Consider the following 24,553-nt stretch of genomic DNA (forward strand, 5'->3'; position numbering starts at 1 on the left):
AAAAAATTGTATGTCTTTTATAAAATATTGTAAGTTGCACACTTTTCAAGTATATGCTGGCTTTTGAAAGGTTTGTTAAATATTTTTTGGCCTTTTCAAGACTGCTACACATTGTAATACCTAGTAGAGAGCATTACCGATCTCTCTACAAAAAAAATGTAGACTAGACATCATTAGCTCAAAAATATAACCAAAAACCTTGTACAATTGTCACGAAATATTGATAATTACATTCACTTATTGCTTACTTTATTTTGTCATTTTAAATTCTATTCAATTTATAAGCTTGTTAGAAATTTATAAATTATAGGATATCGGATAAATGGTGGGTTTATGGTAATGTAGAAGGGCTCCACAACCCAAAAAAATGAGTTCTATGTTCTAGAGTCAACAATCATTATGGAATAAGTTCATTATAAAGTTCATTAAACTTGAATTAATCAATTATACTTACTGTGAACAATAATATCTATTGTTAAGTAATAAACAATATTTATTGTTGTATTTATATTCTGCATCATGTAAAGAATACATTTTCTATTGTGACAAATGTTGATACAAAAATGTATTCTTAATTATTTAATTATTAATATATTTGCCAAATTCATAATTTATAATAATTTAATCAATAAAAAGATACTAATTCAATAACACTTGTTGGAATTAAATATTGAAGGATGTATTTAACATTTATTATTATCCATTATCCTTGTAGGTGTTCTGAAACAGGTCCTAGACAAATGTGTGCCCGGTGCATCGGTGAGAGAGACATGCGAATACGGAGATCAACTTCTTACAGAAGAAACCAGCAAAGTGTTCAAAAAAGAGAAGGAGCTGAAGAAGGGCATAGCCTTTCCGACTTGTATTTCTGTAAATAACTGCATTTGTCACTTCTCACCCACCAATACAGAACCCGATTATGTACTGAAGGAAGGGGACATGTGCAAAGTGTAAGTAGAGAGATGATAAAATTGAATTGATGAAAGATTGATGTGTGTATTTTTTACATTTGCAGAGATTTAGGTGCCCATGTTGATGGTTTCATTGCTGTTGTTGCACATACAAAGGTTTTGACGGAGGGCAAAATTACTGGACGTCAGGCTGATGTCTTATTAGCAGCTCACTATGCGTCTCAAGCTGCCCTGAGGCTTTTAAAACCTGATAACGAAGTAAGCAACAAATTAATACATCTTTTTTTTTGTTTGTATAAATCAATATATACATTTATATATCCAATTCCCATACAAACTAAGGCAGCCATATATAATTATGTATAAATCGATGTATACATTTATATATCCAATTCCCATACAAACTAAGGCAGTTGGGCCTTATATAATCATGTATAAATCAATATATACATTTATATATCCCATTCCCATAAAAACTGAGACAGCTAGTATATATATAATATATCCAAGATACATTTATATACCCAATTCCCATACAACACAAATATAGTAGATACATTTATATATCCAATTCCCATACAAACTGAGACAGCTAGTATATATATATAATCATGTATAAACCAATATATACATTTATATATCCAATTCCCATACAAACTAAGGCAGTTAGGCCATATCTAATCATGTATAAATCAATATATACATTTATATATCCAATTCCCATACAAACTAGGACAGCTAGTATATATATAATTATGTATAAATCAATATATACATTTATATATCCAATTCCCCTACAAACTGAGGCAGTTAGGTCATATATAATCATGTATAAATCAATATACACATTTATATATCCATTTACCATACAAACCAAGACAGTTAGGCCATATATAAATCATGTATAAATCAATATATACATTTATATATCAAATTCCCATACAAACTAAGGCATTTAGGCCATATATAATCATGTATAAATCAATATATACATTTATATATCCAATTCCCATACAAACTAGGACAGCTAGTATATATATAATTATGTATAAATCAATATATACATTTATATATCCAATTCCCCTACAAACTGAGGCAGTTAGGTCATATATAATCATGTATAAATCAATATACACATTTATATATCCATTTACCATACAAACCAAGACAGTTAGGCCATATATAAATCATGTATAAATCAATATATACATTTATATATCAAATTCCCATACAAACTAAGGCATTTAGGCCATATATAATCATGTATAAATCAATATATACATTTATATATGTAATTCCCATACAAACTAAGGCAGTTAGGCCATATATATTCATGTATAAATCAATATATACATTTATATATCCAATTCCCATACAAATTAAGGCAGTTAGGCCATATCTAATCATGTATAAATCAATATATACATTTATATATCCAATTCCCATACAAACTAAGACAGTTAGGCCATATATAATCATGTATAAATCAATATATACATTTATATATCCAATTCCCATAGAAACTGGGACAGCTAGTATATATATATATATAATCATGTATAAATCAATATATACATTTATATATCCAATTCCCATACAAACTAAGGCAGCCATATATAATTATGTATAAATCGATGTATACATTTATATATCCAATTCCCATACAAACCAAGACAGTTAGGCCATATATAATCATGTATAAATCAATATATGCATTTATATATCCATTTCCCATACAAACTAAGACAGTTAGGTCATATATAATCATGTATAAATTGATATATACATTTATATATCCCATTACCATACAAACGAAGGCAATCAGGCCATATATAATCATGTATAAATTGATATATACATTTATATATTCAATTCCCATACAAACTAAGGCACTTAGGCCATATATAATCATGTATAAATCAATATATACATTTATATATCCAATTCCCATACAAACTAAGGCAGTTAGCCCATATATAATCATGTATAAATCGATATATACATTTATATATCCTATTCCCATACAAACTAAGGCAGTTAGGCCATATATAATCATGTATATATCAATATATACATTTACATATCCAATTCCCATACAAACTAAGGCAGTTAGGCCATATATAATCATGTATAAATCAATATATTCATTTATATATCCATTTTTCATACAAACTAAGGCAGTTAGGCCATATATAATCATGTATAAATCAATATATACATTTATATATCGAATTCCCATACAAACTAAGGCAGTTAGGCAATATATAATCATGTATAAATCAATATATACATTTATATATCCAATTCCCATACAAACTAAGGCAGTTAGGCCATATATAATCATGTATAAATCAATATATTCATTTATATATCCATTTTTCATACAAACTAAGGCAGTTAGGCCATATATAATCATGTATAAATCAATATATTCATTTATATATCCATTTTTCATACAAACTAAGGCAGTTAGGCCATATATAATCATGTATAAATCAATATATACATTTATATATCCATTCCCATACAAACTAAGGCAGTTAGGCCATATATAATCATGTATAAATCAATATATTCATTTATATATCCATTTTCATACAAACTAAGGCAGTTAGGCCATATATAATCATGTATAAATCAATATATACATTTATATATCCATTCCCATACAAACTAAGGCAGTTAGGCCATATATAATCATGTATAAATCAATATATACATTTATATATCCAATTCCCATACAAACTAAGGCAGTTAGGCCATATATAATCATGTATAAATCAATATATTCATTTATATATCCATTTTTCATACAAACTAAGGCAGTTAGGCCATATATAATCATGTATAAATCAATATATACATTTATATATCCAATTCCCATACAAACTAAGGCAGTTAGGCCATATATAATCATGTATAAATCAATATATACATTTATATATCCAATTCCCATACAAACTAAGGCAGTTAGGCCATATATAATCATGTATAAATCAATATATTCATTTATATATCCATTTTTCATACAAACTAAGGCAGTTAGGCCATATATAATCATGTATAAATCAATATATTCATTTATATATCCATTTTTCATACAAACTAAGGCAGTTAGGCCATATATAATCATGTATAAATCAATATTCATTTATATATCCATTTTTCATACAAACTAAGGCAGTTAGGCCATATATAATCATGTATAAATCAATATATTCATTTATATATCCATTTTTCATACAAACTAAGGCAGTTAGGCCATATATAATCATGTATAAATCAATATATACATTTATATATCCAATTCCCATACAAACTAAGGCAGTTAGGCCATATATAATCATGTATAAATCAATATATTCATTTATATATCCATTTTTCATACAAACTAAGGCAGTTAGGCCATATATAATCATGTATAAATCAATATTCATTTATATATCCATTTTTCATACAAACTAAGGCAGTTAGGCCATATATAATCATGTATAAATCAATATATTCATTTATATATCCATTTTTCATACAAACTAAGGCAGTTAGGCCATATATAATCATGTATAAATCAATATATTCATTTATATATCCATTTTTCATACAAACTAAGGCAGTTAGGCCATATATAATCATGTATAAATCAATATATACATTTATATATCGAATTCCCATACAAACTAAGGCAGTTAGGCAATATATAATCATGTATAAATCAATATATACATTTATATATCCAATTCCCATACAAACTAAGGCAGTTAGGCCATATATAATCATGTATAAATCAATATATTCATTTATATATCCATTTTTCATACAAACTAAGGCAGTTAGGCCATATATAATCATGTATAAATCAATATATTCATTTATATATCCATTTTTCATACAAACTAAGGCAGTTAGGCCATATATAATCATGTATAAATCAATATATACATTTATATATCCAATTCCCATACAAACTAAGGCAGTTAGGCCATATATAATCATGTATAAATCAATATATTCATTTATATATCCATTTTTCATACAAACTAAGGCAGTTAGGCCATATATAATCATGTATAAATCAATATATACATATATATATCCAATTCCCATACAAACTAAGGCAGTTAGGCCATATATAATCATGTCTAAATCAATATATACATTTATATATCCAATTCCCATACAAACTAATTATATAAGGCAGTTAGGTCATATGTAATCATGTATAAATCAATATATACATTTATATATCCAATTCCCATACAAACTAAGGCAGTTAGGTCATATGTAATCATGTATAAATCAATATATACATTTATATATCCAATTCCCATACAAACTAAGGCAGTTAGGCCATATATAGTCATGTATAAATCGATATATACATTTATATATATCCAATTCCCAGGCGAACTAAGGCACTTAGGTCATATATAATCATGTATATATCAATATATACATTTATATATCCAATTTCCATACAAACTAAGGCATTTAGGCTATATATAATCATGTATAAGTCAATATATACATTTATATATTCAATTCCCATACAAACTGGTACAGTTAGTATGTATATAATCATGTATATATTAATATATACATTTATATATCCAATTCCCATACAAACTAAGGCAGTTAGGCCATATATAATCATGTATAAATCAATATATACATTTATATATCCAATGTATTTATTCATTTTATTCAATTTTCAGACCTATATGGTAACAGATGCTGTGCAAAAAATTGCTGAAGCCTACAAATGCAAACCTATCGAAGGTATGTTGAGTCACCAATTAAAACAATTCAAAATTGATGGTGAAAAAACCATCATACAAAATCCTAACGATGCTCAACGAAAGGAGCATGAGAAGTTCAACTTTGAAGTCCATGACGTTTATGGTATGGATGTCCTTATCAGCACCGGAGAAGGAGTTGTAAGTTCCTAGATAACTTACTATTTAATTACATATTTCATTTACCTCATTTAATGACTGTCCTTTATTCTTTTACTCTAGGGGCGCGAGATGGACACGAAAATAAGTATTTATAAGAAAACTGATGTGACCTATCAATTGAAACTGAAGGCCTCTCGAAACTTCTATTCCGAAGTTAGGACTAAATACGGATCAATGCCTTTTAACTTGCGCGGTTTTGAGGAGGAGACCAAAGCCAAAATGGGTGTTGTCGAATGTGCAAATCACAAGTTAATCGAACCGTTCCAGGTTTTGTATGAAAAAGCTGGTAAGTAGAAATAGAATCATTTATTTGAATTGTTTATTTTCTTTATTTTTTTTGTTCAATGTTTAGTTTTTTTTTGTTTCTTTATTCAATTTTCACTTTGTTAATTTTTTTTTCTCATTTTTTTTGTTTCATACACAATTTTTTATATTATTTTTTTTTCTTTATTTTTCTATTTATATTTATTATTATTAAACTTTTTTGTTTTATATGTTTGTTTTGTTTCTTTGTTCTTTTTTTTAAATTTTTTTTTATACTTATTTACTTATTAATTTTTTATTATCTAATTTGCTAACTTACGTTTCCTTCCCCATTTATTTATTCTCTTTCTTTTTTAGTTTTTCATTTAATTTTATTTATTTCATTTGTTTTATTTTTGATTGGTCTTTATTGCTTTATTCTTATTTGTTCGATTCTTTCTTGATTTATATTTTTCTTTGTTTCTTTCTATCTTTAATTATTATTATTTTTTTTTTTATTTGCTTTTTTATTTCCTTCATTAATAGTTTTCTTTATTTATTTATTTATTTTACAAGCTGTCAGTATAATAATATTATAATAAAGCTCAAGTCAATGTTTTGCAGATTTAATTTAATTAATTATTAGCTATTTTATTACTTATTTATTTATTATTTAATTTATTTACTATAAACTTATTTATATTTAGTTAATTTTATTTTTTTTAAATAAAACTAGTTTGTTTGTTGCAAGTATTTTTTCAAAAATTTAATAAGTATTTTAATAATCTTTACAATACTTTTACAATATAATTATTTTATTTAACAAATTTTAGGTTATCTTATGATATTTTAACAAATTTAAGTGTCTTATAATATTATTATTATTATTATCATTATTATTATTTAAGTATTTTTACAATATAAGTATTTTCTTTTACAAATTTTTAGGTATTTTTATGAAAGAAATATTTTGTTTCACAATTTAAGTGTCTTTAAATTATAAGTTAGTTAATTAATAAGTATTTTAACAATAACAACCATATAAAAATTATTTCTTTATTTATTTCTTCGTTTGATTTATTTCATTTATTTTAATTTTTATTTCTGTTTTTATCTTTATTTATCTTTTATTTTATTTCTCCTTTATTTTATTTCATTCTTTAATTTTTCATTTATATTTTTTTTTTTTTTTATATATTTTAATTTATTTTATTTTTGTCATTACTTTATTCATTTGTTTGTTGCTTTTTTATTTTATTTCATTATTTGTTTTTTCATATTTTTTTTTATTTTAATTTTTCATATAATTATTTATTTTACTTTTTATTTCTGTATATTGCTTTATTATTTTTTGTTTTTCATTTCTTTCCTTATTGTCTTTTCTTTTATTATTAATTTTTTAATTCTTCATTCATTTTTTTTTCATTCAATTTATTATTTTTATTTCACCTATTATTACTTCATTCATTTTTTATTTATTTTTTATATATACATTTCTTTCTTTATTTTAATTTATTTTATTTTCTATATTTTTGTGTCTTTTTATTTATTTATTTATTTATTTATTTTTTAATTCTTCATTTATTAATTAGTTGATTTATTTCTTTATTTAATTTATTTTATTTTTTTTAATTTTTTTGCTATATTTTTTTTTTCTTTTTTTTTAAGAATTCTTACTTAATTTTATTTCTTTCTTTATTTTATTTTTTTTCTTTTAATACTTTTAATTCTTCATTTATATTAGTTATTTTATATAAAATATATTTTATATAAATAATAATAATATAAACATATGTTTGTCATTACTTTATTATTCATTTTTTTGTTTGTTGCTCTTTTCTTTCTTTATTTTATTTCATTATTTTTTTTTCATTCTGTTTTATTTTTGTTGATTTTTTTTGCTGATTTGTTTTTTTTTTTTGGAAGATGAATTTAGTTTGTGTATTTGTCCTTTTCCAGGTGAGCAAGTAGCGCATTTTAAATTCACAGTATTGCTGATGCCCAACGGACCACACCGTATCACCGGGTTACCATTCGATACTGAAAACTTAGTTAGTGAATGTTCTATTGAAGATACGGAAATTAAGGTAACAATTACAATAAATAATAAACAAAACTCAATAAATAATCATCTCTGTATATTCTAGTCCATTCTGAATTCTTCTGCCAATCCAAAATCAGCCAAGAAGAAGAAAAAGAAGGCCATCTCTGCAGCCACCGAAGAGCAACCCATGGAAGTGCAGGCCGCGGCATAATAAATAACCGAAATACTTATTAATTAATTAAATCAGCCTAAATAACTAATTTACCAGGCATGGAAATGGTCTCTCAATAATCAAACTATTTTGTTATACTTGTAAATTTTTTTATGTATATAATGACATGATAATAATTTTCTGATATCGTTGTGAAATGCAGTTTTTTCTGATCCAAGGAAAGTATTTTCTATTTAATAATATTCATCTGTTTATCTATCGACCAGTACAAAAAATACAGTAATTACAACAGTATTTATGTAACTATCATGATTAATACTAACCATTTAATTTTGTTAATACATAAATCGAATTTTACAAATGTTATTCTAGAAACATGTAATAGAAATTAATACAAATTGTATTATTGAATTATTTGAATTACATACAATTTTATTAGAAAACAAATCTGTTTTTTGTTAAATAAGATAATTTTTATCATTTTTTTTTTTATAAGAACTAGTTAAATAAAATTAAATCACATGACAAATTATTGTCTAATGAAATATCGAATTCAAAGTCGTTTTATTCAAAACTTTTATATCGGAGTGTATGAAAGTGTTCTTTGGGAAATGTTGTAAATTTTATCTAGTTTCACTCTATCTAACTGAAAAAGGGTAGTTCCATATGAAATTTTTGAGTGATAGAAACCAAGGCAGCTAATCCATATATAATTATGTATAAATCAATATATACATTTATATATCCAATTCCCATACAAACTGGGACAGCTAGTATATATCTAATAATGTATTAATCAATATATACATTTATATATCCAATTCCCATACAAACTAACACAGATAGTATATGTATAATCATGTATAAATCAATATACACATTTATATATCCAATTCCCATACAATCTAAGGCTGTTAAGTCATATATAATCATGTATAAATCGATATATACATTCATATATCCAATTCCCATACAAACTAAGGCTGTTAGGTCATATACAATCATGTATAAATCAATATATACATTTATATATCCAATTCCCATACAAACTAACACAGATAGTATATGTATAATCATGTATAAATCAATATATACATTTATATATCTAATTCCCATACAAACTAACACAGATAGTATATGTATAATCATGTATAAATTAATATATACATTTATATATTCAATTTCCATACAAACTAAGCCAGTTAGGCCATATATAATCTTGTATAAATCAATATATACATTTATATATCCAATTCCCATACAAACTAAGGCAGTTAGGCCATATATAATCATGTATAAATCAATATATACATTTATATATCCAATTCCCATACAAACTAACACAGATAGTATATGTATAACCATGTATAAATCAATATATACATTTATATATCCAATTCCCATACAAACTGAGACAGCTAGTACATATTATATAATCATGTATAAATTGATATATACATTTATCAAAGTCGTTTTATTCAAAACTTTTATATCTGAGTGTATAAAAGTGTTACCTAGGAAATGTTGTAAATTTTATCTAGTTTTACCCTGTCTAACTAAAAAGGGGTGGTTCCATATGAAGTTTTTGAGTTATTTAACAAAAACCAAAAAAATGTCCCGAATTTTCTATTTATTGAATTAAAAACTGTTAAAAATTTGACCTATCTAAATCTCATATCTTATTATTTATAAGGCAAAATGCCACTTACGCCTATTTATATAAATATTTCAACATTTTATTACATTTAAATATTTTTTCTGGTACAAAATTTATTTCGGCGCCAATGTGTTTTGGGCGCTTCCGGCGCTACTGGTTAACTTGTTTATGAATTCCATTGTTGATTATATAACAACAAGTGGTCGTTAGTTCAATTTGTGACTTGTTGTGGACATCTAGAGGTACATAATATAAAATAATTAAGTTTAAATAATATATTTATATTCATACGTATATATTTATTCACTTTTATAAGCATTTATTCTGTTTTACAATATTTTGTACAAAACTATTTTTTGAGGTTATGTATACAATTTGTTCTTGTGCAAGTAGAATGAATAACAAATTAAATTGTATTATGCTTATTTTTGTTAATACATTCATATATGTATAATATTAATTTAAAGTTATTGATCTTTATTAATTGTTTATACTTAAAAAAAACATTTTACACAAAATTTTGAGGTTATGTGTACCATTGGGTAGTGGCCTTGTGCATAAGAATGAACAACAAATTAAATTGTAAAAAAATATGCAAATTACTGTAATGAACCAGTTTTAATTAATCACACATATATAATTTATTTATAATATTATCGATCAATGTGTTTATTTTATTTTCAACTTCTTATCTTGTTAGTAACCCTTAACCTGTGACCTTTCATATTGGATTTCTTAATGCAAATAAACTTATTTTGATCCAATTTCTTGATATAAATGATAAAATAATGTTTTAATCTTTTAGTTATACAACAGATATAAATTATTGAATAGTGATTTGGTATTTTATTTAACAGTTTTTGTTAATTTGCAGATTGCTGTGCAGTTTTGGCAAAAATGGCTAATAGTGGCAGTTTAGGTAAATTGAAATAGAAATAGATAATACACAATTATTTGACAAGATTAAAGGAAGATTACTTTGGGTATAGAAAATCTTGCAATGAAATTTGTGTAAACATTTAATAGAAATACACAAATGTTTAATGTGTGTCAAATGTGCTAGGTCTCATGTAGCTTTCAACTGTTTCAAGAACTCTTGCCCATTATATATATATATATATATATATATATATATATATACATATATATATATATATATATATATATATATATTAACACATATATTTCTTTTCCCTAGCTCTGCTCTCCGTATCGGACAAGACAGGTCTTCTGGAGCTAGGAAAAGCTTTAAATGAATTTGGTTTAACCTTAGTCGCCTCAGGAGGCACTGCAACAAGTTTAAGACAGGCTGGTTTAACTGTTAAAGATGTATCGGACATCACAGGAGCTCCTGAGATGTTGGGGGGACGTGTTAAGACTTTGCATCCAGCTGTACATGCTGGCATACTGTCCAGGTAATAATAAATAGATAAATATATATATATATATATATATATATATATATATATCTTATTATCTTTTTCCCAGGTTGACTGATTCCGATCAATCCGACATGAAAAAGCAAAACTACGACATGATAAGAGTGGTTGTCTGCAATCTCTACCCATTCGTCCAAACCATTTCCAAGCCTGGATGCACACAAGCCGATGCTATTGAAAACATTGATATCGGTGGAGTCACTTTACTGAGAGCTGCTGCCAAAAACCACTCCAGAGTCACCGTCATTTGTGATCCTAAAGACTATGAAAAGGTTTTGCAGGAAATGAGAAACTCAGCAACGAGAGACACTACTTTGCAAACCAGGTAAATGATAAGTGATATATAATAAGTGACTTGGTTAATAATAATGTTTTTGTTTTTAGGCAAAAGTTGGCTTTGAAGGCTTTTACTCATACATGTGATTACGATACTGCAATTTCTGATTACTTTAGAAAAGAATACTCATTTGGTGAATCACAACTCAATCTTAGATATGGTAATAAATTTATTTAAGTCCTTTAAATTTATAAATATATATAAATACATATATAAATATATAAATATATATATATATATATATATATAAGCCCTTAATTAAGCCCTTCTAATTTAAAATTATTAATTTATAGTAATAATTTTATTATTAATTAATACCTAAAATATGTCTTTTCCTCTTAAGGTATGAATCCTCACCAAAAACCAGCACAAATCTTCACAACGTTGCCCCAATTGCCTTTAAAAGTCCTCAACAGTGCTCCTGGTTTCATAAACTTATGTGATGCCCTTAATGGGTGGCAACTTGTTAAAGAATTGAAAAGGGCTCTTGGTTTACCAGCTGCCACCAGTTTTAAACACGTTTCACCTGCTGGGGCTGCTGTCGGGGTACCACTGAGCGAAGAACAGGTAATAATAGATACATACAAATATATATTTATATATATATATATATATATATATATATATATATATATATATATATATATAATGAAATTGTTTCTTGGGCATCCATCCAGTAATTAAAAAACAGTTTTAATGAAAAATGTTTTTATTTATAGAGAACATATGTTTCGGGTCTTGATTTGACCCATCTTCAGTGCTACAATTAAATACCCAACATGCCAAAAACACCTTTAAATTTTTTTGAAGTAAAACTTCTTTAAGCTCGTTTAATAAAAATACGTAAAAAGTGTATATTTTGTGGAGAAATCACATAGTTTATTTCAATATTCGGATTCTATTCAGAAATATCTTTCAGATGATACCTCACATGCTAAAAAACACAATTTAATTTTTTTTGTATTAAAACTTCTTTAAGCTTGTTTACTAAAAACCTCTACAAACTTGTCTTAAGTCAAAATACCACTTACAACTTGTCTATTATCATCTTTCTATAAAGTTTTTATTACAATATAATCGTTATTTTTAAGAAAATCGTTTTCTACTCGTCGAGACCTTTTAAACAATACCCCTGAATTATTTAATTGTAGCACTGAAGATGGGTCAAATCAAGACCCGAAACGTATGTTCTCTATAAATAAAAACATTTTTCATTAAAACTGTTTTTTAATTACTGGATGGATGCCCAAGAAACAGTTTTATTATATTATTTCACCATCGGAAGAAAAACCTCTCGCTTTATATATATATAAATATCTCCCTTCTGCTTTTTTGCTCTTGGTTTAATACAAAAAGGCGGAAGGGAGATATTTGACAACCTATTATATATATATATATATATATATATATATATATATATATATATATATATATATATATATATATATGGACTTTGAATTCGATATTTCATTCTTAAGCAGTAAATATAGAAAATTCGGGACATTGTTTTGGTTTTTGTCAAATAACTCAGAAATTTCATATGAAAGCACCCCTTTTCAGTTAGATAGGGTGAAACTAGATAAAATTTACAACATTTCCTAAGAAACACTTTTATACACTCCGATATAAAAATTTTGAATAAAACGACTTTGATAAATGTATATATTGATTTATACATGATTATATATGACCTAACAGCCTTAGTTTGTATGGGAATTGGATATATAAATGTATATATTGATATATACATGATTATATATCGCCTAACAGCCTTAGTTTGTATGGGAATGGGATATATAAATGTATATATTGATTTATACATGATTATACATATACTATCTGTTTTAGTTTGCATGGGAATTAGATATATAAATGTATATATCGATTTATACATGATTATATATATACTAGCTGTCCCAGTTTGTATGGGAATTGGATATATAAATGTATATATTGATTTATACATGATTATATATGGCCTAACTGCCTTAGTTTGTATGGGAATTGGATATATAAATGTATATATTGATTTATACATGATTATATATGGCCTAACTGCCTTAGTTTGTATGGGAATTGGATATATAAATGTATATATTGATTTATACATAATTATATATGGACTAGCTGCCTTGGTTTCTATTACTCAAAAATTTCATTAGGAACCACCCCTTTTCAGTTAGATAGGGTGAAACTAGATAAAATTTACAACATTTCCTATGGAACGCTTTTATACACTCCGATGTCTTTTTCCCTTAGGCAAAGCTTTGCATGGTAGACGACATCTACTCCGAGCTAACACCATTGGCAACTGCTTATGCACGAGCTCGTGGTGCTGACAGGATGTCTTCGTTTGGAGATTTTGTTGCAGTTTCAGACGAATGTGATGCTGTCACTGCTAAAATAATCAGCAGAGAAGTCTCTGATGGTATTATTGCTCCTGGATATACACCGGAGGCTTTGGAAATTTTGAAAAAGAAGAAGAATGGACTTTATTGTGTACTTCAGGTAGATAGAGGATATATGTATATATATATATATATATATATATATATATGTATATATATATATATATATATATATTATATACAATGTGTCTATTACTATTACCCAGATTGATCCCAACTACGAGCCCCAAGAAATTGAAAGAAAGACCCTATTCGGTCTAACAATGGAGCAGAAACGCAATGATGCAGTTATAGATAAAGCACTGTTCTCCAACGTCGTGACTTCAGGTCCAAAATTGACAGAAAGTGCTATTCGTGACCTGATAGTTGCAACTATTGCCCTAAAATACACCCAGAGCAACAGTGTGTGCTATGCAAGAGACGGACAAGTTATTGGAATTGGGGCTGGACAGCAATCCAGGATCCATTGCACCAGATTGGCCGGGGATAAAGCTGATAACTGGTAAGGGATAATTGAGTCTTTATTGATAAATAGACAATGTAGTAGTTTGTGGGTATAACGAGTTGCTGCATGACAAGTCATATATCTTAGTTTTATCACTTACACCTATAGTTATCACTTGTCTTTATTCTTCAGGTGGTTACGTCAGCACCCAAGAGTCACTTCAATGAAATTCCGCAAAGGAGTGAAACGTGCCGAAATATCAAATGCCATTGACAACTTTGTTAATGGAACCATAGGTAACAAATTTAACAACTTAAATGCTGTCATTAAATAATTTAATGTCTTAAATTATATATATTTTTTTATCCAGGTAAAGACATGCCAGTCTCCCAATTCGAATCAATGTACGAACCAGGAAATGTTCCAAAACTCTTAACCGATTCTGATAAGGCAGAGTGGCTGAAGCAGTTGTCTGGTGTTGCTTTGGGATCTGATGCATTCTTCCCGTTCAGAGATAACATTGACAGAGCCAGACTGGTAATAATAATTATATATTTTCAAACTATTACTTTCAATTCCCTTTTTCCCAAGTCGTCAATCATTTGCATTCTTTCTTCCTTTTTGCAATAAGGGTCCAATCCAATTTCCTTTTCACTTCATTTGCTGTCTCAAGTTAGTAGAATTTCTATTTCTATTATTAAGTTTTTATTAATTTTATTTCAATGTGTCTATTTCTATTACCAGAGTGGAGTTTCCTACATCGGCAGTCCATCAGGTTCAAATAATGATGAAGGTGTTATCCAGGCTTGTAACGAGCATGGAATCGTTATGGCTCATACTAATTTGAGACTTTTCCATCACTAGATTGTGAGGTACAGATTTATAGTAATTTTGATATTATATAATGATTGTTAATACATATATACATTTATACAATTGATTGAAGTAATAAATATTTTTTACCAAAAAGAGTCCTGAATTTTCTATATTTATTGCTTAAGAATGAAATATCGAATTCAAAGTCGTTTTATTCAAAACTTTTATATCGGAGTGTATAAAAGTGTTATAAAGGAAACATAGTAAATTTTATCTAGTTGATTTTATCTAACTGAAAAGGGGTAGTTTCATATGAAGTTTTTGAGTTATTTGACAAAAACCAAAAAAATGTTCCGAATTTTGTAATAATTCTGCTAAATAATCAAATATCAAATTCAAAGTCGTTTTATTCAAAACTTTTATGAGTGTATATAACTGTTTTAATGGAAATGTAGTAAATTTTATCTAGTTTCACCCTATCTAACTGAAAAGGGGTAGTTCCATATGAAATTTTTGAGTTATTTGGCCAAAACTTGTCCCGAACCCGAACAAAAAAATGTCCCGAATTTTCTATTTATTGCTACTAAAGAATGAAATATAGAATTCAAAGTCGTTTTATTCAAAACTTTTATATCTGAGTGTATAAAAGTGTTCTTTAGGAAACGTAAATTTTATCTTGTTTCACCCTATCTAACTGAAAAGGGGTAGTTCCATATGAAATTTTTGAGTAATAGAAACCAAGGCAGCTAATCCATATATAATTATGTATAAATCAATATAAACATTTATATATCCAATTCCCATACACACTGGGACAGCTAGTATATATATAATCATGTATAAATCAATACATACATTTATATATCCAATTCCCATACAAACTGGGACAGCTAGTATATATATAATCATGTATAAATCAATATATACATTTATATATCCAATTCCCATACAAACTAAGGCTGTTAGGTCATATATATTCATGTATAAATCAATATATACATTTATATATCCAATTCCCATACAAACTAAGGCAGTTAGGCCATATATAATCATGTATAAATCAATATATACATTTATATATCCAATTCCCATACAAATTAAGGCAGTTAGGCCATATATAATCATGTATAAATCGATTTATACATTTATATATCCAATTCCCATGCAAACTAAGGCTGTTAGGTCATATATATTCATGTATAAATCAATATATACATTTATATATCCAATTTCCATACAAACTAAGGCAGTTAGGCCATATATAATCATGTATAAATCAATATATACATTTATATATCCAATTCCCATATAAACTAAGGCAGTTAGGCCATATATAATCATGTATAAATCGATATATACATTTATATATCCAATTCCCATACAAATTAAGGCAGTTAGGCCATATATAATCATGTATAAATTGATATATACCTTTATTCAAAACTTTTATATGGGAGTGTATAAAAGTGTTCCCTAGGAAATGTTTTAAATTTTATTTAGTTTCACCCTACCAAACTGAGAAGGGGTGCTTTCATATAAATTTGTTAGTTATTTGACAAAAACCAAAAAATGTCTCGTTTTTTTAAATTTTTGTGCTAAATAATGAAATATGCAAATTGTTAAAAAAAAAAAAACAAAAAAAATTCTTATAATAATTTATTATCATTAAATACAAAGTTCCAAAAGTATTAAATATAAATTATCAATTATTGTAAGATAACATTTTTAAGTAAATATCAAGTCATCTCAACATCGTTTTCAATTACATTCTTATATTTTAATTTAAGTAATATTGTGTTTGGTGTCGTCACATCTGCAACCATCAGTTCCATTCCATTTTCTAGATTTAATTCTTTTAGAGACTTTGTTAGATTCTGTTTAGTCTTTTCTTCTATACTTGCTACTGTTGACATGTATAAGGTTTTGTTTTTGCCTTCGATTGAGGCTACAATACCTAACAAAAAAAATATATATATAAATACATACATATATATATATATATATATATATATATATATGAAGCAATCAACTAAAAATAATGTTTCAATGATTTTTCTTTCTAATTTGTTATTGATTTTAGAACTTCTGTCTATTAATTTATTTGTTTATTATTACCTGGGCTCTTCATTTGATATTCAGCCCCTTCGCACAACAAAGTAATCAAGTCTTGTAGAGTCATATTTTCAGGATTAGAAACTTCTATAGTTTTTGGAATTTGTGAACAAGCTAAACAGTCAGTTTTCCTTTCAGCTTCGTAAGTATATGTGTAAATCCCATCGGTATCATTGAATACCATGTAGTTGTTCATGTGGGTGTAACAACTTGTTGCCATTTTAAAAACCTAGAGAAATAATGTATATATATATATATATATATATATATATATATATATATATATATATATATAGAATAGAACTTTATTAAAACTATAATAATTATATATAATTATTCTAAAAACTCATTTATAAAATAAGGATTATAATTGTTATTATATATATATATATATATATATATATATATCTATATAGAATAGAACTTTATTAAAATTATAATAATTATATATAATTATTCTAAAAACTCATTTATAAAATAAGGATTATAATTGTTATTATATATATATATATATATATATATATATATATATATATAGAATAGAACTTTATTAAGATTATAATAATTATATATAATTATTCTAAAAACTCATGTATAAAATAAGGATTATAATTAATATTATCATTATATATATGTATATATAATATATATATATATATATATATATATTTATTTATTTATTTATTATTACCTCTGTGCAGCAGCTGGCAGCAATCACAGCATTAGTACTATTAACAGCAGGAATGATGTTTTTAAGAACACCTTGTACTAATCGATAAGTAATTCCACTAATGTTATATTGGACAGCACGCTCTGTAGCTTTTTCCAGCACCCAACTCAAATGCTGGGGATCGTCCCCGTCTAAAGGAGCACCATCGAAGGGACTCTCTTTGGGCCATTGTAGGACTTTCACATACTCTATACAGTGCTCGGGCAGCCTGGTAATAGTAATTGAAATATATAGATAGATAGATAGATAGATAGATACTTTATTCAAATTCAATATTTACAATTTAAGTCAATACAATAATTTATCATATATATATATATATATATATATATATATATATATATATTTATATATATGAGTAAGTTCTTCAAGGGCAATACATCAAATAAAAGGCAAAGATTTAGAACTCAATCTTCAATTTTTTCATTTTGATATTTATATATATATATATATATATATATATATATATATATATATATGAGTGAGTTCTTGAGGGCGATACATCAACAAAGAAAAGCCAAAGATTTATAAAATAATCTTTATTTCCAAACGTTTCGACATTCAATTTAATGTCATCATCAGTGGATATTACGTTGGTTGGTTACATATAGAGAGGTGTACACAGCACTAGAGATTGGCACTAACATTTATACAACTAACTTGGCAGCACTATGCATTTTTTTATATAATTTTTTTGTATGATGTAAACAGAAAAATGATAGTTTTATTGAACAATAATGTAAGTAGAATTATGTAATTTCTGCCACGACTTCTTACATGCCTCGGTACTAGCAAAGTACAGAAGTCGTGGCAGAAATTACATAATTCTACTTACATTATTGTTCAATAAAACTATCATTTTTCTGTTTACATCATACAAAAAAATTATATAAAAAAATGCATAGTGCTGACAAGTTAGTTGTATAAATGTTAGTGCCAAATCTCTAGTGCTGTGTACACTTCTCTATATGTAACTAACCAACGTAATATCCACTGATGATGACATTAAATTGAATGTCGAAACGTTTGGAAATAAAGATTATTTTATAAATCTTTGGCTTTTCTTTGTTTGATGTATCGCCCTCAAGAACTCACTCATATATTTCAACATCAAAATTAACTACTAAATCATATATATATATATATATATATATATATATATATATATTTATTACCTGGGTGTGTTTGCAATGGTGCACAAAGGATATGTGACTTGTGGAGGAAATAAATCCAGCGTACAATCAATACAAGCGGTTATTCCTGGTAATATAACTCTGGCATTGCCTTTAAAGCCTTCTGTACCTCCATCAATCAATGGAATTATTGAACTAGGATCAACTGATCCTAAAACATAATTAAAAAATAGTAAATATATATATATATATATATATATATATATATATATATATATCTACCATCATCATTATATTTAAGGAGAGATATCAGCATGCCGTTTATCCATCGTCTAGCTATTATAGAATCCAAGCCACTAACTACAATGTGAAATTGCCGATAAAATGCTTCATCAAAGTCTTGGATTTTGCAAAAGTGTGGTGTCACCTCACAACCAGGTATTCTACAATATTTAAACACCCAAGTACTTTAACATATCAATTACCTATTACTCTATTCCTTATTACCTGTTCTTTACAAAATTGGCAGCACACTCAGCCTTACTGGACCCGATATCTTTCCTCCTGAATAGAAACTGTCGATTCAAGTTAGACAAATCAATAGTATCCATATCAATAACATGAATATGTCTAAATCCCATCATTCCTAGATCTTTCAAGAGCTCGCAGCCCAAACCTCCAGCACCGATCACCAGGATTTTGCAAGAGTTCATTAAAAACTGCAGATTATCAGACGAGGCTTCGAATTCGGGGTGACAGAAGGGCCCTGGGCGCTCCAGAACCTTTCTGACGTGCGACCAACGTCTTTGCAAGTGGTCTGGTAACATGTCTCCGGAGCCCAACAGTTCCATAACTTGAGAAAATAAAGGTCAGGTTTATTTTTTGGTTTTATTACATATATAAATATTTTTGCAGGTGTAAAAGAAGGTAGTTTAATTGTTTGAATTTGTTTAGAATTTGACGTTTGGAATTTGTACGAAATTCAAACTGTCAGCTGTCAAGTTTGACAGGGTTGCCAGATTTAATTCGATACGAAAAGTGAAGCCTGAAGTTAGATTCATAACAAGTTTGACAGGTGACAGCAAGTTTAAATAAAAATGGCTGACAGTTTCTTATAATTTATTTATTTTATTGAATATCCTAATTGAATATTGTTATATTATAACAAAACTACACAATTTAATAAGTATATATATTTTTTGTGCATTATTTTCACTTACAGCTTCAAATATTATATTTATTTTGTAACGATCAAAATTATAGTGTACCGAATGTTTAACTGTTCAAATGTTTAGTTAAATTAGTGTAGGTACGTGTTTTTTATAATAATTACTAATTAATACTTGATTTTTAATACTAAAATCAGTTCTAGTTAACATATTAAATAAATCTTAGTGTGTTTTAATACATATCTACATACGCTCTGCAGAAGTAGATGCTCGTTTTGAGGTTATGAAATTTACATACTTATTAGTTTTTGTTTAGTTTGATCATCTTAGATAAAAAATGCATTTTCTTTGGACAAATTAATGCTAATTACAATATTAAATAAAATTTCAGATAACCAATGGCTGTTTTCTATCTGATTCCATTCTGGAGGTTAAAAACCGAACCGCCAGAATTCCTATTGAAGACATTAAATGTGAAATAAAAGAAGAGCCTGAAGATGATGAAACATGTCTGGAGAGATTCATGAATTCCGATATAACAAGAGAAGATGAAGTCAAACAGGAATCCTAGGAAGCATCTCATTATGAATGTAAACTATTTGTAATGAATCATTTACAGGGCAGCATGATTTAGAACAGCATATGCTGGTACATAGTCATGATTGCCCATTTTGTTCAGACACTTTTAGAGATTCAAGCGCCTTAGATATACATCTGAAAATTCATGCAGATGAAAAGCCTTTTGTGTGCACAATTTGCAATAAAGCATTTGCAGTAAAATTTGATTTTGATCAACACGTTTGTAATGGAGAGACAACTTCAACATTGAATAAATTATCTGATAATCAAAAACAAAGTAAGAGTACAGAGAGATCACATAAATGTAAAGTATGTAATAAGAGTTTCGAATATCTAAGTTACTTGAAAAAGCATATGCTTATTCACACTAATGAGCGTCCTTACGAATGTGAAATATGCAATAAGACATTTAGACAATTGTCCGTCTTGAGAGCACATAAACTTATTCACAGTGGGGTTCGTTCTTATAAATGTGAAATATGCTCGAGGACATTCACACACATGAGTAGCTTGAGTGCACATAAACTCATTCACAGTGGGGAACGACCTCACAAATGTGAAACATGCAATAAGACATTTGCTCGAGTGAATACTTTGAATAGACATGTGCTTATTCACACTGGAGAAAGGCCTCACAAATGTGAAATATGCGATAAGGCATTCACACAATGGACAATTTGAGAGCACATAAACTCATTCACAGTGGGGTTCGTCCTCACGAATGTGAAATATGCGATAAGACATTCAGAACAATGGCTGCCTTGAGAGTACATAAAGTCATTCACAGTGGGGATCGTCCTCACAAATGTGAAATATGCTATATGACATTCACACAAATGAGTAGCTTGATTGTACATAAACTCATTCACAGTGGGGAACGACCTCACAAATGTGAAACATGCAATAAGACATTTGCTCGAGTGAATACTTTGAAGAGACATGTGCTTATTCACACTGGAGAAAGGCCTCACAAATGTGAAATATGCGATAAGGCATTCACACAAATGGCCACTTTGAGAGCACATGAAGTCATTCACAGTGTGGAACGACCTCACAAATGTGAAATATGCTCTAGGACATTCACACAAGCGAGTAGCTTGAAAACTCATATGCCCGTTCACAGTGGGGTACGGCCCCATAAGTGTTCAGTATGTGATAAAACATTTGCACGGCCAGGCATCCTGAAAAAGCACATCGTTGTGCACAACAAAAAGTAATTATAAATATAAAGTATGCAATAAGGGATTTTGTCAAATGGCTGTGCAATGAAATATGTAAAAGATATTTGTAAAAATGGAGTTGAAAGATCTATCAATTAATTTTTTAAAGTATGTTTACAATATGAATTATTTTTGTATGTTTTATAAATATAAACAAATAATGTTATAATGATTGTTTTATTGTAATATTTTTTTATATCTGCTGTAAGTTTAATTATTATTTTGTAAACAATTTGAATACATTTTTGTATTTATTTCATAACATATTTGAATGTTATTCTGTCCATATTTTATTTTTTTCACAATTTTACTAATTTAAATAACTTTTGAACATTTGAAGGTAACATAATATATTTTAATAAAATATATTTAAATTAAACAAATATTTTTTTATTTAATTAGTTTCCTGAATGAGAACTTTGTGCAAATATTATTAATTTATAAATTTATCTATTATGATTTTAAGGTAATGTGTATAGTCTTTGGATATGTGATATGAATGTATACGGTAAAGAGCATATTTCAAAAATAAAAGTTTATCTATCACATATCTAAAGACTTTGATTTTTTTACCGTATATATTCATATCACATTTCCAAAGACTATACACATTGCCTTCATATATTCAAATAAGTGAATTTCTCAATGTTTTAAATTTCGATTTGAATTTCGCGCTTTAAATTGTACAAGAGGTGACAGCCATTTTGAAACATGTTGATAACTTCACTCGCCACTCAATTGTCAAAGAAATTTTCGCGTTAATTAAGTCCTCGCGTTAATTAAGACTTTTTAATTAAATCCTTGATTAGTTTTAATTAATTTGTGCATCAACTCGTTTAATTAATTAAGTAGAACTATTTGATATAATAAATTTATCGTGAAACGTTAATTAAAAGCCAAAAAACGGGTATGTTGTGGAAGTACCTTGAATAGTTTGATAAGTATCTCTTTCAGGGTCTCCATTTTGAATCAATTTTATAATTAAACAATTTATTCACAGCTTCAATGTATCCTTTAATTATATACATGCAATTATCAATAGTATAATTTATATATGTGTGTTTTGTAGGTTATACTTAAACAATTTATTTACAGCGCCAATGTATCCTTAAATTATATACATGCAATTATCAATAGTATAATTTATATATGGTACTTCCACCTTCCACCACATATCTGTTTTTATCAAATTCTAAATTCACGAAAGTCTCTAATATAAGTTTTGTGTCGTGTATTGTGTAAAGATTTTACTCGGACAATTGCAACAGGTCAAATAGACTTGTAAAAGACTAAAGTTATGTAGTGGTTCTAAAGTAGTGATTTTGTGTCGAGTACTTGAGATTTCTGGCAGATGCTCCAGAGGTGGTTCCAGTAATGACCCAATGCTGCAGAGGATATCTAACAATGTGAGTGCAAAGCATGTTTTATACAAAGCGAGTCAGAGAATATTTTTCTGGAATTATATACAGGCGTTTATAATACCATATCTGTTGCATCTGTTTTAAATATTCAATATTTGACTTATATATGTATATATATGCATATATATATATATATATATATATATATATACTAGCTGACCCGGCAAACGCTGTTTTGCCATCAAAAATATTTTGTTGCTTTGCAGAAGTTCTTATAATATACGTGATACATTAATAATAATGTTATATTTTTATTACACAAATTTCTTTACATTTCGATAATTAATTCCAACGCATCATAGTGTTTTGTTTATTTTAATTTTATTTAGTCAAATAGTGAAATATTTTTTTTAATCAATGAATAAATTAGATTTTAGTCTGAATCAACGCAGTACCGTTATCTGAATATATAATACTTTATATAAATATCAGATTTTTTACTTTTGCATTTAATTTAAAAATATTGCATGTCAATTTCATATATCCAATATGCACTAAATTATTAAATGCCAAAATATTTCCTTCTTGATCGAAATTTAATATTATATGATATAATTTATATCTATAATTTGATTGCCAATATTGCCTATAACATAACTTGGAATAATTAATTTATTTGTATCTTATTGAAGTCGTTAAAAATTCATTTTGTTTGAACTGTCAGAATTTTGTTTATGATTAATTAACACAATATTGTTTGTCATCTTAAGTGAAACTATAATTTCAATAGAAATTAATAAAAAGATATTACTTATAATTTAT

The 24,553-nt window shown here is 26.9% G+C and overlaps 5 protein-coding genes across 6 annotated transcripts in view; 4 read left to right on the plus strand and 1 right to left on the minus strand.

The window, feature by feature from the left end:
- The window catches only part of LOC113389741 (proliferation-associated protein 2G4), a 9,932-nt gene extending 1,340 nt beyond the window's left edge, over nt 1-8,592 (plus strand). The window contains exons 2-7 of the mRNA XM_026626752.1: nt 716-950; nt 1,016-1,169; nt 5,624-5,845; nt 5,927-6,152; nt 8,069-8,196; nt 8,257-8,592. Coding sequence (XP_026482537.1) covers nt 716-950; nt 1,016-1,169; nt 5,624-5,845; nt 5,927-6,152; nt 8,069-8,196; nt 8,257-8,364 — 1,073 coding nt within the window. The 3' untranslated portion in view covers nt 8,365-8,592. The remainder of the gene's footprint in view (nt 1-715; nt 951-1,015; nt 1,170-5,623; nt 5,846-5,926; nt 6,153-8,068; nt 8,197-8,256) is intronic.
- A 1,548-nt stretch (nt 8,593-10,140) lies between these two features.
- On the plus strand, nt 10,141-15,508 carry LOC113388998 (bifunctional purine biosynthesis protein PURH). Of its 2 annotated transcripts, none has more exons than XM_026626029.1 (11): nt 10,141-10,224; nt 10,857-10,901; nt 11,181-11,397; nt 11,471-11,746; nt 11,806-11,918; nt 12,102-12,325; nt 14,018-14,266; nt 14,373-14,668; nt 14,804-14,907; nt 14,982-15,148; nt 15,356-15,508. In XM_026626029.1, the coding sequence occupies exons 2-11, from the start codon at nt 10,880-10,882 to the stop codon at nt 15,473-15,475; spliced, it is 1,788 nt and encodes a 595-aa protein (XP_026481814.1). In that variant the 5' UTR covers nt 10,141-10,224; nt 10,857-10,879; the 3' UTR covers nt 15,476-15,508. The 2 variants fall into 2 exon arrangements, with proteins under 2 accessions (XP_026481814.1, XP_026481815.1); XM_026626030.1 differs by lacking the exon at nt 10,141-10,224 and adding an exon at nt 10,294-10,343.
- Nucleotides 15,509-17,163: 1,655 nt separating this feature from the next.
- Nucleotides 17,164-20,229, minus strand: LOC113389120 (NEDD8-activating enzyme E1 catalytic subunit-like). The gene is made up of 6 exons (XM_026626173.1): nt 19,910-20,229; nt 19,685-19,845; nt 19,445-19,613; nt 18,231-18,477; nt 17,543-17,768; nt 17,164-17,381 (listed from the first exon to the last, which is right to left on the minus strand). Exons 1-6 carry the CDS (start codon nt 20,227-20,229, stop codon nt 17,164-17,166), a joined length of 1,341 nt encoding a protein of 446 aa, XP_026481958.1.
- A 608-nt stretch (nt 20,230-20,837) lies between these two features.
- Nucleotides 20,838-21,831, plus strand: LOC113389742 (zinc finger protein 525-like). The gene is made up of 3 exons (XM_026626753.1): nt 20,838-20,843; nt 20,963-21,080; nt 21,191-21,831. Exons 1-3 carry the CDS (start codon nt 20,838-20,840, stop codon nt 21,829-21,831), a joined length of 765 nt encoding a protein of 254 aa, XP_026482538.1.
- Nucleotides 21,832-21,902: 71 nt separating this feature from the next.
- The window catches only part of LOC113389743 (zinc finger protein 708-like), a 3,968-nt gene continuing 1,317 nt past the window's right edge, over nt 21,903-24,553 (plus strand). The window contains exon 1 of the mRNA XM_026626754.1: nt 21,903-22,363. Coding sequence (XP_026482539.1) covers nt 21,903-22,363 — 461 coding nt within the window. The remainder of the gene's footprint in view (nt 22,364-24,553) is intronic.

Source organism: Ctenocephalides felis, unplaced genomic scaffold, assembly GCF_003426905.1.
Source record: "Ctenocephalides felis isolate EL2017-DRISC unplaced genomic scaffold, ASM342690v1 CF-g0.4_SCAFFOLD_03573, whole genome shotgun sequence".
Taxonomy (NCBI): domain Eukaryota; kingdom Metazoa; phylum Arthropoda; class Insecta; order Siphonaptera; family Pulicidae; genus Ctenocephalides; species Ctenocephalides felis.